Raw genomic sequence first — 11,633 nt, 5'->3', positions numbered from 1 at the left:
CGCTGGGAATGCCCCATATCAATGAGCCAAAGAGCTAGTTCTCTATGCAAGTCCCTTGTTCGGCTGCTGACTAAAAACCGGTAACTGCTGTGCACCGCGGCTGGAGCTCTCCCAGCGTGAGAGAGAATCCCAGAAAATACCCTGGGGTGCAGGGGGAGCGTAACAGGGTGGGCCTGGCCAACGCCTGCACGGAGTGGTAAAGATGGTCAAGTCGCTGAGGCTGGGTCGGAGCAGACTCCGGGTTGCTGGCAGGGCTGCGTTCCAGCCTGAGCGCTTGACGAGCCTGGCGCTTCGTTGCGGTTTTGCAAGACGCTGATGCGGGGACAGCTGGGCTGTGCTCTGCCAACCGAAATTCTGCTGCCGCTCCAACCAGGCCACTCACGCCCGGCTGCAGCAGGGCCACCGCGGTAGCTGGCAAAGCCCTGGGCGGTTCCCGTCGGATAAGCCAGGAGGTTAACGCTGTATGGAAGGGGCTGGGGCAAGCTTGCCGATGGCTCGAAATTATGATGGACTCCGCGAGATGTCCCCCACCACCTCGTGCCAGCACACGGCGTTGTGGGCGGCAGAGGCGAGTGTATTTGGGGAAGAGAACATCAGCCTGTTGTGCTCACGGAGTCCCTGGTCCTGCCAGACCTGAGCTCGGGTTAGTCACGAAACTGGCTTCTCTGTAATCTGTCCGCTTCACCAGTGAATGGTCCCCTCAGCTCTCCTGCCCCGGGTTTGGGCTCTGGCCCCAGGGGTGTTGTGACAGGGCTGCTGCACGCCCTGGGGTCTCCTAGGCCCGGCTTCTCTCAGCTCTGGCTCGGCGGGTAAGCTGCCAATCTTTATTGTTGGAGAGAAGCGGCTCTGCTGTCTTTACCCACTCCTAGCATTTCCCAGAGCGGGGCGTGCACCCCCACCAGCGGACCGGGACGGGTCAAATCGGGGGGGCTCAGTTCACCCTGCCCAATTTTTTTTTTTTTTTTTAAAGTCCCTAGATGTTTGCCAAGAGAACTTTGAGCCGGTGCCTGGAAGTGCCGCCAGTCGCCGCCTGGGTTTGCAGAGAGCCTGAAACAATGGGGGTAATTCTACCTCAGAGCCAATCAGCCCAGCAGTGCTAATTCAGAGGCCAGTAAGGATACTTTAAATGCCCTCATTCGTGCAGGCAGTGAAAGTGTTTGACAGTGGGGAGGAAAAATCCGGCAGGAGCCCCTGGCTGCCAGCCCTTCTCCGGGTTGGGTTGGAGACTACACTGCTCCGGCCATTGCAAAGTTAGCAGCAGGAGTGTCCTAGAGTGGGGGAGGAGGGGACGGGGCATGGCGGGCTGGGACTGGACCTTTTGCTTATACTTCAGGAAAGCCTGGGTGTGAATTCTCCCACTTATTCTTAAACCTCAAGTATCAGGAAGGCTGAGGGCCTGGCTCTGATGAATGGTTTGCTGGAGGTGGATTTGGGAGCCCTTTTCTGGAGGGAGGGGGGAATCTTTGACCAGCCCCCCCCCCCCTTTCTCCAAGTGTTTGACGGGCTTCTGAGTCCAACAGGTGTTGGCAAAAGCAGCATTTTGAAATAGTCTGAATAAAACTTGTTCCCCCCTCCCTTGCAGGCGGCTCCCCGCAGCTGCAGGGGCTCGGGGGCAAACAGCCGGCGTGTTTAACACAACCTCTCCGCAAATCAGGAGCCCTTACAGGCTTCCCACCCCAAAAAGATGGGGGGGGTCAAATACAAACTCCCTTCACCCCCCGTCTGTCCCCTTTCATGGGTGATGCAGCCTCTGGGAACCTGGTTCCTTCCCAGGGCCGTTCTATGACTGAATCTGTGTCCAAGATGTTGGAATTTGTTGGGAACTGACAGCAGGGAGAGGTCAGGACCTAATGATTGAAGGAGGTTCAAAAAGCTTCGGAATATCACGCCTAAACCCCCTTAGAAATCACCCGGCTACCTTCTCAAGCAGCGGGTTCCTCGCTTTGCTGCTGTGTGAACTGGTTTGGGGGTTTTGTGTGCTCGGAAACTGAGGGACCCGCTCTTACCAATCCAAATCTACCCGCAGTCACCGTGATGCGCGCACAGCCTGGGTGTAATTGGCCGTCAGCCAGGCCAGCGGGTCACCATGTGCCTTCCGTGGAGAGCTGCTGGCATTTTATGGTTACAAGGGGAACTGGCGACCCCCATGGCTCCCCCTTCTTGCACCGCTTGTGGGCGTCCACGTTCTCCCCGTTTTGATCTCTGCTAATGATCCACTGGGGCCTGGCAGGGTGCCCCGGCGAGCAGGGGCAGCGGGTGCGTTTCCTTCCCATCTTCTAGCTCCAGAAGAAAGGCGAGGCCGAATCTAGCTTCAAGAGACCGGGCTCTGCTGCTGCTCTGTGACCCTGGGCACCTTGCTGATGCTCTCTGTGCCTCTGTTTCCCCTCCCACCCTGGGGCCTGGTTGCTGTGTCTGGCAAGCGGCCTGGGGCAGGGGCGTGCTAAGGGGTAGGTACAGCACCTTGCATCTCTGATGGCTGTCGGGGCTTCTAGCCTCTGTTGTGATGTACCCCCATCCCACCCTCACCCCCCTTTGCTGTCTGCTCATGGGGCTGGGGGGCAGGGAGTGCTAATTGCCACGTGCCCCATGGCTGAATCCACCTCTTGTCTCATCCCAGGCTGTTGGCTCCCGGGTGTAGGGCCTGGCTTTGTTATGGGGGGTGGGGGCAGTGCTTAATTTGTGCCCTAGCCCCTCTGGGCCCGGCCGCTCGGAGCCCCGGCCCCTCTGGATGTGCTGTATCAGTTATGGATGTAAAAAAATCATCCTTGAGCCCCCACCATTAAGCTCTGGGGCCCCGATCCCTTCCTAGAGCTTACCCGTGCTGCTGCGGTGCCCACACAACTGTTGGCTCACCTGGCCCCAGCAGGCCGCCCGCCCTCCAGGAGGAGCCGCATCTCTCAGCCCAAGCAGGGAAATCCTCGGAGGCTCAGAGGTGTGAGGCTGAACCAGACGTGGGCTGGCTCCGACGCTGGGCTATGCAGGAATGACAATCTCCCTGGACGCTGGCACCAATTTGCGCCTAGCTCGGACTCGGCTTTATTTCCCTCGGTTTGAATTTGTCCGGGGGGCAGGGAGGGGACCATCCGGTGAAGCTTGTGCTAGGAGCCATGGGGCAGGTTGGGTGCCCAACTCCAGGGGCTGCTGAGAGTTCTTAGAAGTGGGCAGGGCAGGGCAGGGAGCCGCCCCCCCACCCCCCCCCAGCACGGGCAGGCAGGTTTTCCCCCACCAACTGCCAGCCCCCACCTTGGCCCAGACCCTTGGCTGATGTCTTCCACTGCCCCCTCCTGGGGGGAATAAACCCTGCGACCCTCTGCTGCTCCCCGGAGATTCTCCCTGGGCTCAAGGGGCAGGCGGGGCGGCGGTGAGGGGCACGGTGGGGTGAGGCGTGGGCCTGCAGCCCGTGACGCTGAACTGGGTCAGAGCTGTGGCCCCGGGGACCGGGTCGTGGCGACTGGGCGGAGAGTCAAGCCCCTATGGCCGCCGGGATCCCCACCCTGCAATCGTGTCATTTAACTCCTCCCCCCCCCCCCAATGCTGCTTGAACTTGGTTGGGTGGAGAATCCAAAGTGGGGGTTTGTCAGCTCTTGGGGGGGCAGGGGCGGGGTCCATGTTCTGGGCTGTACAGCACCTGGCACACTGGGCTCCGGGGCAGCTCCTGGTAGCGTCTCGCAGCCCCAGTCAATGAGTGAGGCAGAGCAGCTGCTCCACCCGACATCCCACCCCCCAGCCAAGTGCAACTGGCCCCTTGCCCCGTTGGGCTGCCTTAGGGGGCCCTCTGCTGCCAGGCCGCCGCCCCCAGTTTGCTGTGGGGCCCGGTGACGCATGGCCAGCCTGAGCTGGACAGCTGTGAACGAGGCGGCGACGTCGGGCAGCGGGTGCCCTGCTCCACGCCCAGGAGCCCTGTGCCCGGCTGGTTTCATCTCATTGGCCTGGGACAGGATTTAAATACCCCACGGGTCTCCCGGGCGCCTTCTCATGCCCACGCGCTGTGGCAGGCTCAGGCCAGAGCGCACAGCCCTGCTGCGTCCTCCTTTTTCAGTCCCGCCTGCAATCAGGGCCCCGTTGGGCCAGGCGCCCCACGTCCACGTAGGAAGGGGCCCGGCCTGGCCTGGCCTGGCCTGGCGAGCTCACGCTGCGGCAGACAGGCCAGAGTGGGGGATAGGGAGGAGGGAGGGGGAATTACTCACATTTTACGGATGGGGAAGCTGATCCCTGGAGCGATGAAGGGCCAGACCTTCCCACGAGTCCAGGTGCTGGGTGCCAGGGCTGAAAGGCGGCCGCCGGCTGTGGGTCCGAGCACTTGGGAAACTGCCTATAAGCAGCTAGCCCCACGGGCGTCTTTGCTCAAGCTTGGCCGTGAAGCCAGGGCTCTACCCGCAAGGCCCCCCGCAGCAGGCGCAAGATCTCGGCTGCAGGGGAAAGGCCCACTAACCTCAGCATCTCCGCGGGTGGAGGGAGGTTTGCCCAATTCATGCTTCAGGATTTCAGCCAATCTCCGGTAGGGGTTCAGAGCAGACCAGCGTTCCCCTATGTCTGCGTCTGGGCGGATTTTTTTCTGCCTCTTCCCCTGGTATCTGGTGCTGGCCGTGGCTGGAGACAGGAGGCGGGTCTGGGTGGCACCAGAGAATGGGACTACGCATGTGCTTAAAATTCAGCGGGAGTTTAAGTGCTGAATCAGCCACGGCGAGGGGAAAGCTAAACCTGTCCTGGGCATGACTACAGCCCTCGTTATGGACCCAGACCCCGCTGCGCTAGGTGCTGCACAAAAACCGGGCTAACGAGCTAAGCATCAGACAAGCGCCGTCGGCTGGACGCAGACGGTCGGGGCAGCACAGGGAACCGCTGGGCGAGGGCCCAGCAGATGCCTGCCCAGGGTCAAGGTTTCCTAGGCATCCTGGCAAAGCGGGTTTTAAACGGGACCGGAAGGAGGCCGCTTTGGGGGTGTGCGTCGGGTGGCTCCTCCCGTGCCCAGCCAGTTCAGACTCGACTCCCGTTCCAGAACCCCCACGCTCTGGGAGGACAGGCTGGTGACTGAGCTAAAGGCCAGGATGGGGCTGCGGGAGCTCCAGGTTCATGTTTCTGGCTGCCAGTGAGGCTAGAATGGGACCATTTCTTCCCAGTTGTTGTCTTTGTGTTCTGTGTCGGCACGGCACGGGGCCGGCGACGTGGTGGGCTCCTGCCCACTGCTGAAAGACCCTTAATGATTTGTGTTTCAGTAGCACCTGGGAGTCCCTGTCACGGACCAGGACCCCCGCGCTAGGCGCTGGACAAACACAACAGAACGACGGCCCAGGCCCCAGCGTGCTGCCCCTCTAAGCACAGGACAAACGATAATGGCTGGAACCAGCCGGGGGAGAACCAAGATTTCTTGCCATTAGCTGAGGTTTGCTGCCCCGCTGCACTTCCAGAACGGCCTAGCCGCGGAAGATGGCACAGACCCCAGAATGGGGGAGGGAGATGGCTCTGGGCTAGATCGAAAACAGCCCCCAGGCCGGGGAAAGGCCCCAGGCAGCAATCCACAAACCCAGTAAGTAGCATTGCCCCCGCTGGATCCTTCCCCAAAGCCCTGTGACCCGCCGGGACCCACTGACCAGTGTCAGGCCTGGGAAAACCACCAGCTCAGGTCGGCTGGGCTCTCCCGTTCCTGGCCATGGGGCTGCGTGCCCCCTCCTGCGGGCAACGCAGGTTTGGGGTCGGGTCAGAAAATGACTTGACCCACTCGGGCCCAGGATGGACCTAAAACATAGGCCACAGCCGATCTCGAATGCTTCTCCTCCTGCCAGCAAGCTGGGGGGGCTTTTCTTGTGAATGCCTTCGCGACGCTGCTTGGCCCTGCCGTGGGGCCAGGAAAGGGGTGACGCTGATCAGAGTCAGCCAAAACGAACCATCGCTCGCCCCAGCGTGAAGTGCAAAGTTCAGAGCCACCGAGCCAGCCCGGTCCTTACGCACAGGCTTCAAAAGGCGCGGAAGTGGGCCGCTGGCAGGGCGTCCTGGCCTCCCTTTGCTGCTCTTTCACCATCATTTTCACGAGATGAGTTTGTTGGGGGGGTGAGGAAGGGATTTTATTTGTGCCAATGAAACCCGCCGGCCTGGTTGATCTCCTGCCAGCGGTGCCGCCTGCAAGCAGGGCCTGGAGCAAGGAGCAAAGCGAGATGGTCGCTTTAGACCCGGGGCTGAAGCTGTTCTGGGTTTGGTCAATGGTCAGGGTGGGCTCGGCACAGGCTGCAATGGGCCCCGCTCCCGTTTGGTGGGGGGCAGCCCCGGCTCTGCCATGCGCTGAGACTGGAGAACAGAGCCCCCCCCACCGTTAGTAACAGGCGCGAGAACCGAGCTGCTCTGGGGGATTGCTCCCCCCCCGCAAAGAGGGGATTGCCCTCCCCTGCAAAGAGGGGATTGCTTCCCCACTGCAGGGGAGCCCCACATTTTGCCAGCCCCTGCCCCCCCCGCAAAGCATATACAGCATTCTAGCACCCCCCCCACATTCAGAGATCTCCCGCCCCCCTGCACTACACTGAGCAAATCAAGATATGACCCCCCCAAGCCAGTTCTGCAACTGCCCCCCCACTCAAAAAACGGCATGTGTCCCCCACCCCAGCAAATAGTACAGCTGTGCACCCCCCAGGACCAGTTCTGCAACCCCAGATCACCTCACCCCTACACATCCAGATGTATCCCTGCCCTTCTCTGGGACCCCCCCATCCAGATGTGCCCCCGAATCCAGATGTGCCCCCCACCCAGCTCTGCAGCCTCCCACCCAGCTCTGGGATCCCCTAGTTCAGATGTGACCCCCAACTCCACAGCCCCCCCGTGTACATGTGCCCCCCCCCCAGGTTTCCAGCCCACCCATCTCCCAGTAAATGCAGACAGCTCCTCCCCTCCCCCCCCACCATTTGCAGCGCTGCCGGTGTGTTCGGGTGCAGCTGTCGCTCCCAGCCCCCTCCTCGCTGGAAAGGGGGTTTATTAAAAGGGGGGTGAACGCTCAGGCCCCCCCCGCCCACAAAAGCGCGGCGCCGTCACGAACAGGATTCGAACCTGTGCGGGGAAACCCCATTGGATTTCGAGTCCAACGCCTTAACCACTCGGCCACCGTGACACCCGGCCGGGGCTGCGCCGAGCGCCGCCTAGACAGGCCGGGCCGGCGGGGGGAGCGGCTGAGCCCACCCCCAGCACCCCCGGGATTCCCCCCCCGGGCCCCATAGCTCCCCCTACACCCCCGGGATTCCCCCCCCGGGCCCCTCTGCCCCCCCCGGGCCCCATAGCTCCCCCTACACCCCCGGGATTCCCCCCCCGGGCCCCTCTGCCCCCCCCGGGCCCCATAGCTCCCCCTACACCCCCGGGATTCCTCCCCCTCGGGCCCCTCTGCCCCCCCCGGGCCCCATAGCTCCCCCTACACCCCCGGGATTCCTCTGCCCCCCCCGGGCCCCATAGCTCCCCCTACACCCCCGGGATTCCCCCCAGGCCCCTCTGCCCCTCCCGGGCCCCATAGCTCCCCCTACACCCCCGGGATTCCCCCCCCCGGGCCCCTCTGCCCCCCCCGGGCCCCATAGCTCCCCCTACACCCCCGGGATTCCCCCCCCCGGGCCCCTCTGCCCCCCCCCGGGCCCCATAGCTCCCCCTACACCCCCGGGATTCCCCCCCCGGCCCCTCTGCCCCCCCCGGGCCCCATAGCTCCCCCTACACCCCCGGGATTCCCCCCCCGGGCCCCATAGCTCCCCCTACACCCCCGGGATTCCACCCCCCGGGCCCCTCTGCCCCCCCCGGGCCCCATAGCTCCCCCTACACCCCCGGGATTCCACCCCCGGCCCCTCTGCCCCCCCCGGGCCCCATAGCTCCCCCTACACCTCCAGGATTCCCCCCCCCGGGCCCCTCTGCCCCCCCCGGGCCCCATAGCTCCCCCTACACCCCCGGGATTCCCCCCCCCGGGCCCCTCTGCCCCCCCCGGGCCCCATAGCTCCCCCTACACCCCCGGGATTCCCCCCCCCGGGCCCCTCTGCCCCCCCCGGGCCCCATAGCTCCCCCCTACAGCCCCGGGATTCCCCCCGGGCCCCTCTGCCCCCCCCCCGGGCCCCATAGCTCCCCCTACACCCCCGGGATTCCTCCCCCTCGGGCCCCTCTGCCCCCCCCGGGCCCCATAGCTCCCCCTACACCCCCGGGATTCCCCCCCCGGGCCCCTCTGCCCCCCCCGGTCCCCACAGCCCCCCCATACACCCCCGGGATTCCCCCCAGGGCCTCCCCCGCGGGCCCCTCTGCCCGCCCCCCCCCGGGCCCCATAGCTCCCCCTACACCCCCGGGATTCCCCCCCGGGCCCCTCTGCCCCCCCCGGGCCCCATAGCTCCCCCTACACCCCCGGGATTCCCCCCCCCGGGCCCCTCTGCCCCCCCGGGCCCCATAGCTCCCCCCTACACCCCCGGGATTCCCACCCCGGGCCCCATAGCTCCCCCCCGGGCCCCATAGCTCCCCCTACACCCCCGGGATTCCCCCCCCCGGGCCCCTCTGCCCCCCCCGGGCCCCATAGCTCCCCCTACACCCCCGGGATTCCCCCCCCCGGGCCCCTCTGCCCCCCCCGGGCCCCATAGCTCCCCCCTACAGCCCCGGGATTCCCCCCCGGGCCCCTCTGCCCCCCCCCCGGGCCCCATAGCTCCCCCTACACCCCCGGGATTCCTCCCCCTCGGGCCCCTCTGCCCCCCCCGGGCCCCATAGCTCCCCCTACACCCCCGGGATTCCCCCCCCGGGCCCCTCTGCCCCCCCCGGTCCCCACAGCCCCCCCATACACCCCCGGGATTCCCCCCAGGGCCTCCCCCGCGGGCCCCTCTGCCCGCCCCCCCCCGGGCCCCATAGCTCCCCCTACACCCCCGGGATTCCCCCCCGGGCCCCTCTGCCCCCCCCGGGCCCCATAGCTCCCCCTACACCCCCGGGATTCCCCCCCCCGGGCCCCTCTGCCCCCCCGGGCCCCATAGCTCCCCCCTACACCCCCGGGATTCCCACCCCGGGCCCCATAGCTCCCCCCTACAGCCCCGGGATTCCCCCCCGGGCCCCTCTGCCCCCCCCGGGCCCCATAGCTCCCCCCTACAGCCCCGGGATTCCCCCCCGGGCCCCTCTGCCCCCCCCGGGCCCCATAGCTCCCCCTACACCCCCAGGATTCCACCCCCCGGGCCCCTCTGCCCCCCCCGGGCCCCATAGCTCCCCCCTACAGCCCCGGGATTCCCCCCCGGGCCCCTCTGCCCCCCCCGGGCCCCATAGCTCCCCCTACACCCCCGGGATTCCCCCCCCCGGGCCCCTCTGCCCCCCCGGGCCCCATAGCTCCCCCTACACCCCCGGGATTCCCCCCCCCGGGCCCCTCTGCCCCCCCCCGGGCCCCATAGCTCCCCCTACACCCCCGGGATTCCTCCCCCTCGGGCCCCTCTGCCCCCCCCGGGCCCCATAGCTCCCCCTACACCCCCGGGATTCCCCCCCCCGGGCCCCTCTGCCCCCCCCGGGCCCCATAGCTCCCCCTACACCCCCGGGATTCCCCCCCCGGGCCCCTCTGCCCCCCCCGGGCCCCATAGCTCCCCCTACACCCCCGGGATTCCTCCCCCTCGGGCCCCTCTGCCCCCCCCGGGCCCCATAGCTCCCCCTACACCCCCGGGATTCCCCCCCCGGGCCCCTCTGCCCCCCCCGGGCCCCATAGCTCCCCCTACACCCCCGGGATTCCTCCCCCTCGGGCCCCTCTGCCCCCCCCGGGCCCCATAGCTCCCCCTACACCCCCGGGATTCCCCCCCCCGGGCCCCATAGCTCCCCCTACACCCCCGGGATTCCCCCCCGGGCCCCTCTGCCCCCCCCGGGCCCCATAGCTCCCCCTACACCCCCGGGATTCCCCCCCCCGGGCCCCATAGCTCCCCCTACACCCCCGGGATTCCACCCCCCGGGCCCCTCTGCCCCCCCCGGGCCCCATAGCTCCCCCTACACCCCCGGGATTCCACCCCCGGCCCCTCTGCCCCCCCCGGGCCCCATAGCTCCCCCTACACCTCCAGGATTCCCCCCCCCGGGCCCCTCTGCCCCCCCCGGGCCCCATAGCTCCCCCTACACCCCCGGGATTCCCCCCCCCGGGCCCCTCTGCCCCCCCCGGGCCCCATAGCTCCCCCTACACCCCCGGGATTCCCCCCCCCGGGCCCCTCTGCCCCCCCCGGGCCCCATAGCTCCCCCCTACAGCCCCGGGATTCCCCCCCGGGCCCCTCTGCCCCCCCCCCGGGCCCCATAGCTCCCCCTACACCCCCGGGATTCCCCCCCCGGGCCCCTCTGCCCCCCCCGGTCCCCACAGCCCCCCCATACACCCCCGGGATTCCCCCCAGGGCCTCCCCCGCGGGCCCCTCTGCCCGCCCCCCCCCGGGCCCCATAGCTCCCCCTACACCCCCGGGATTCCCCCCCGGGCCCCTCTGCCCCCCCCGGGCCCCATAGCTCCCCCTACACCCCCGGGATTCCCCCCCCCGGGCCCCTCTGCCCCCCCGGGCCCCATAGCTCCCCCTACACCCCCGGGATTCCCCCCCGGGCCCCTCTGCCCCCCCCGGGCCCCATAGCTCCCCCTACACCCCCGGGATTCCCACCCCGGGCCCCATAGCTCCCCCCTACAGCCCCGGGATTCCCCCCCGGGCCCCTCTGCCCCCCCCGGGCCCCATAGCTCCCCCCTACAGCCCCGGGATTCCCCCCCGGGCCCCTCTGCCCCCCCCGGGCCCCATAGCTCCCCCCTACAGCCCCGGGATTCCCCCCCGGGCCCCTCTGCCCCCCCCGGGCCCCATAGCTCCCCCTACACCCCCGGGATTCCTCCCCCTCGGGCCCCTCTGCCCCCCCCGGGCCCCATAGCTCCCCCTACACCCCCGGGATTCCTCCCCCTCGGGCCCCTCTGCCCCCCCCGGGCCCCATAGCTCCCCCTACACCCCCGGGATTCCCCCCCCCGGGCCCCTCTGCCCCCCCCGGGCCCCATAGCTCCCCCCTACAGCCCCGGGATTCCCCCCCCGGGCCCCTCTGCCCCCCCGGGCCCCATAGCTCCCCCTACACCCCCGGGATTCCTCCCCCTCGGGCCCCTCTGCCCCCCCCGGGCCCCATAGCTCCCCCTACACCCCCGGGATTCCTCTGCCCCCCCCGGGCCCCATAGCTCCCCCTACACCCCCGGGATTCCCCCCCCGGGCCCCTCTGCCCCCCCCGGGCCCCATAGCTCCCCCTACACCCCCGGGATTCCCCCCCCCGCCCGCGGGACCACCCCGCCGGGCCCCTCTGCCCGCCCCCACGGCCCCTCCTGGGCCCCACATAGCCCCATGCCCCATAGCCCCCTCTGCCCCCCCCACAGCCTCTCCCATCCCCTGGGCCCCACATGCCCCCCGTGCCCCATAGCCCCCCCATACACCCCCGGACCTCCGGGATTCCCCCCCCGCCCGCAGGGCCTCCCCCCGGGGCCCCTCTGCCCCCCCCACGGTCCCTCTTGGGCCCCACATCCCCCCCCGTGCCCCATAGCCCCCTCTGCCTCCTGGACCCCACATAGCCCCGGGCCTCACATAGCCCCGTGCCCCATAGCTCCCCCTACACTCCAGCCCCCCCGATTCCCCCCACCCCCCACAGGGCGGCGGCCGGCAGGGGGCGCGAGGCGCGGGAAGATGGCGCCC

At 68.3% G+C, this 11,633-nt stretch overlaps 1 protein-coding gene and 1 non-coding gene across 2 annotated transcripts in view; one reads left to right on the top strand and one right to left on the bottom strand.

The window, feature by feature from the left end:
- The window catches only part of LOC128828434 (E3 ubiquitin-protein ligase NRDP1-like), a 37,394-nt gene extending 25,910 nt beyond the window's left edge, over positions 1–11,484 (top strand). The window contains exon 10 of the mRNA XM_054013126.1: positions 11,389–11,484. Coding sequence (XP_053869101.1) covers positions 11,389–11,484 — 96 coding nt within the window. The remainder of the gene's footprint in view (positions 1–11,388) is intronic.
- On the bottom strand, positions 7,012–7,093 carry TRNAS-CGA (transfer RNA serine (anticodon CGA)). Its single transcript has one exon. It is a non-coding gene; the product is annotated as a tRNA-Ser (tRNA).
- Positions 11,485–11,633: the final 149 nt, after the last annotated feature.

The sequence above is a fragment of the Malaclemys terrapin genome, chromosome 23, assembly GCF_027887155.1.
Source record: "Malaclemys terrapin pileata isolate rMalTer1 chromosome 23, rMalTer1.hap1, whole genome shotgun sequence".
Lineage (NCBI taxonomy): Eukaryota > Metazoa > Chordata > Testudines > Emydidae > Malaclemys > Malaclemys terrapin.
The sequence above is the reverse complement of the archived record's forward strand: the minus strand, read 5'-3'. Positions and strand labels throughout refer to the sequence as shown.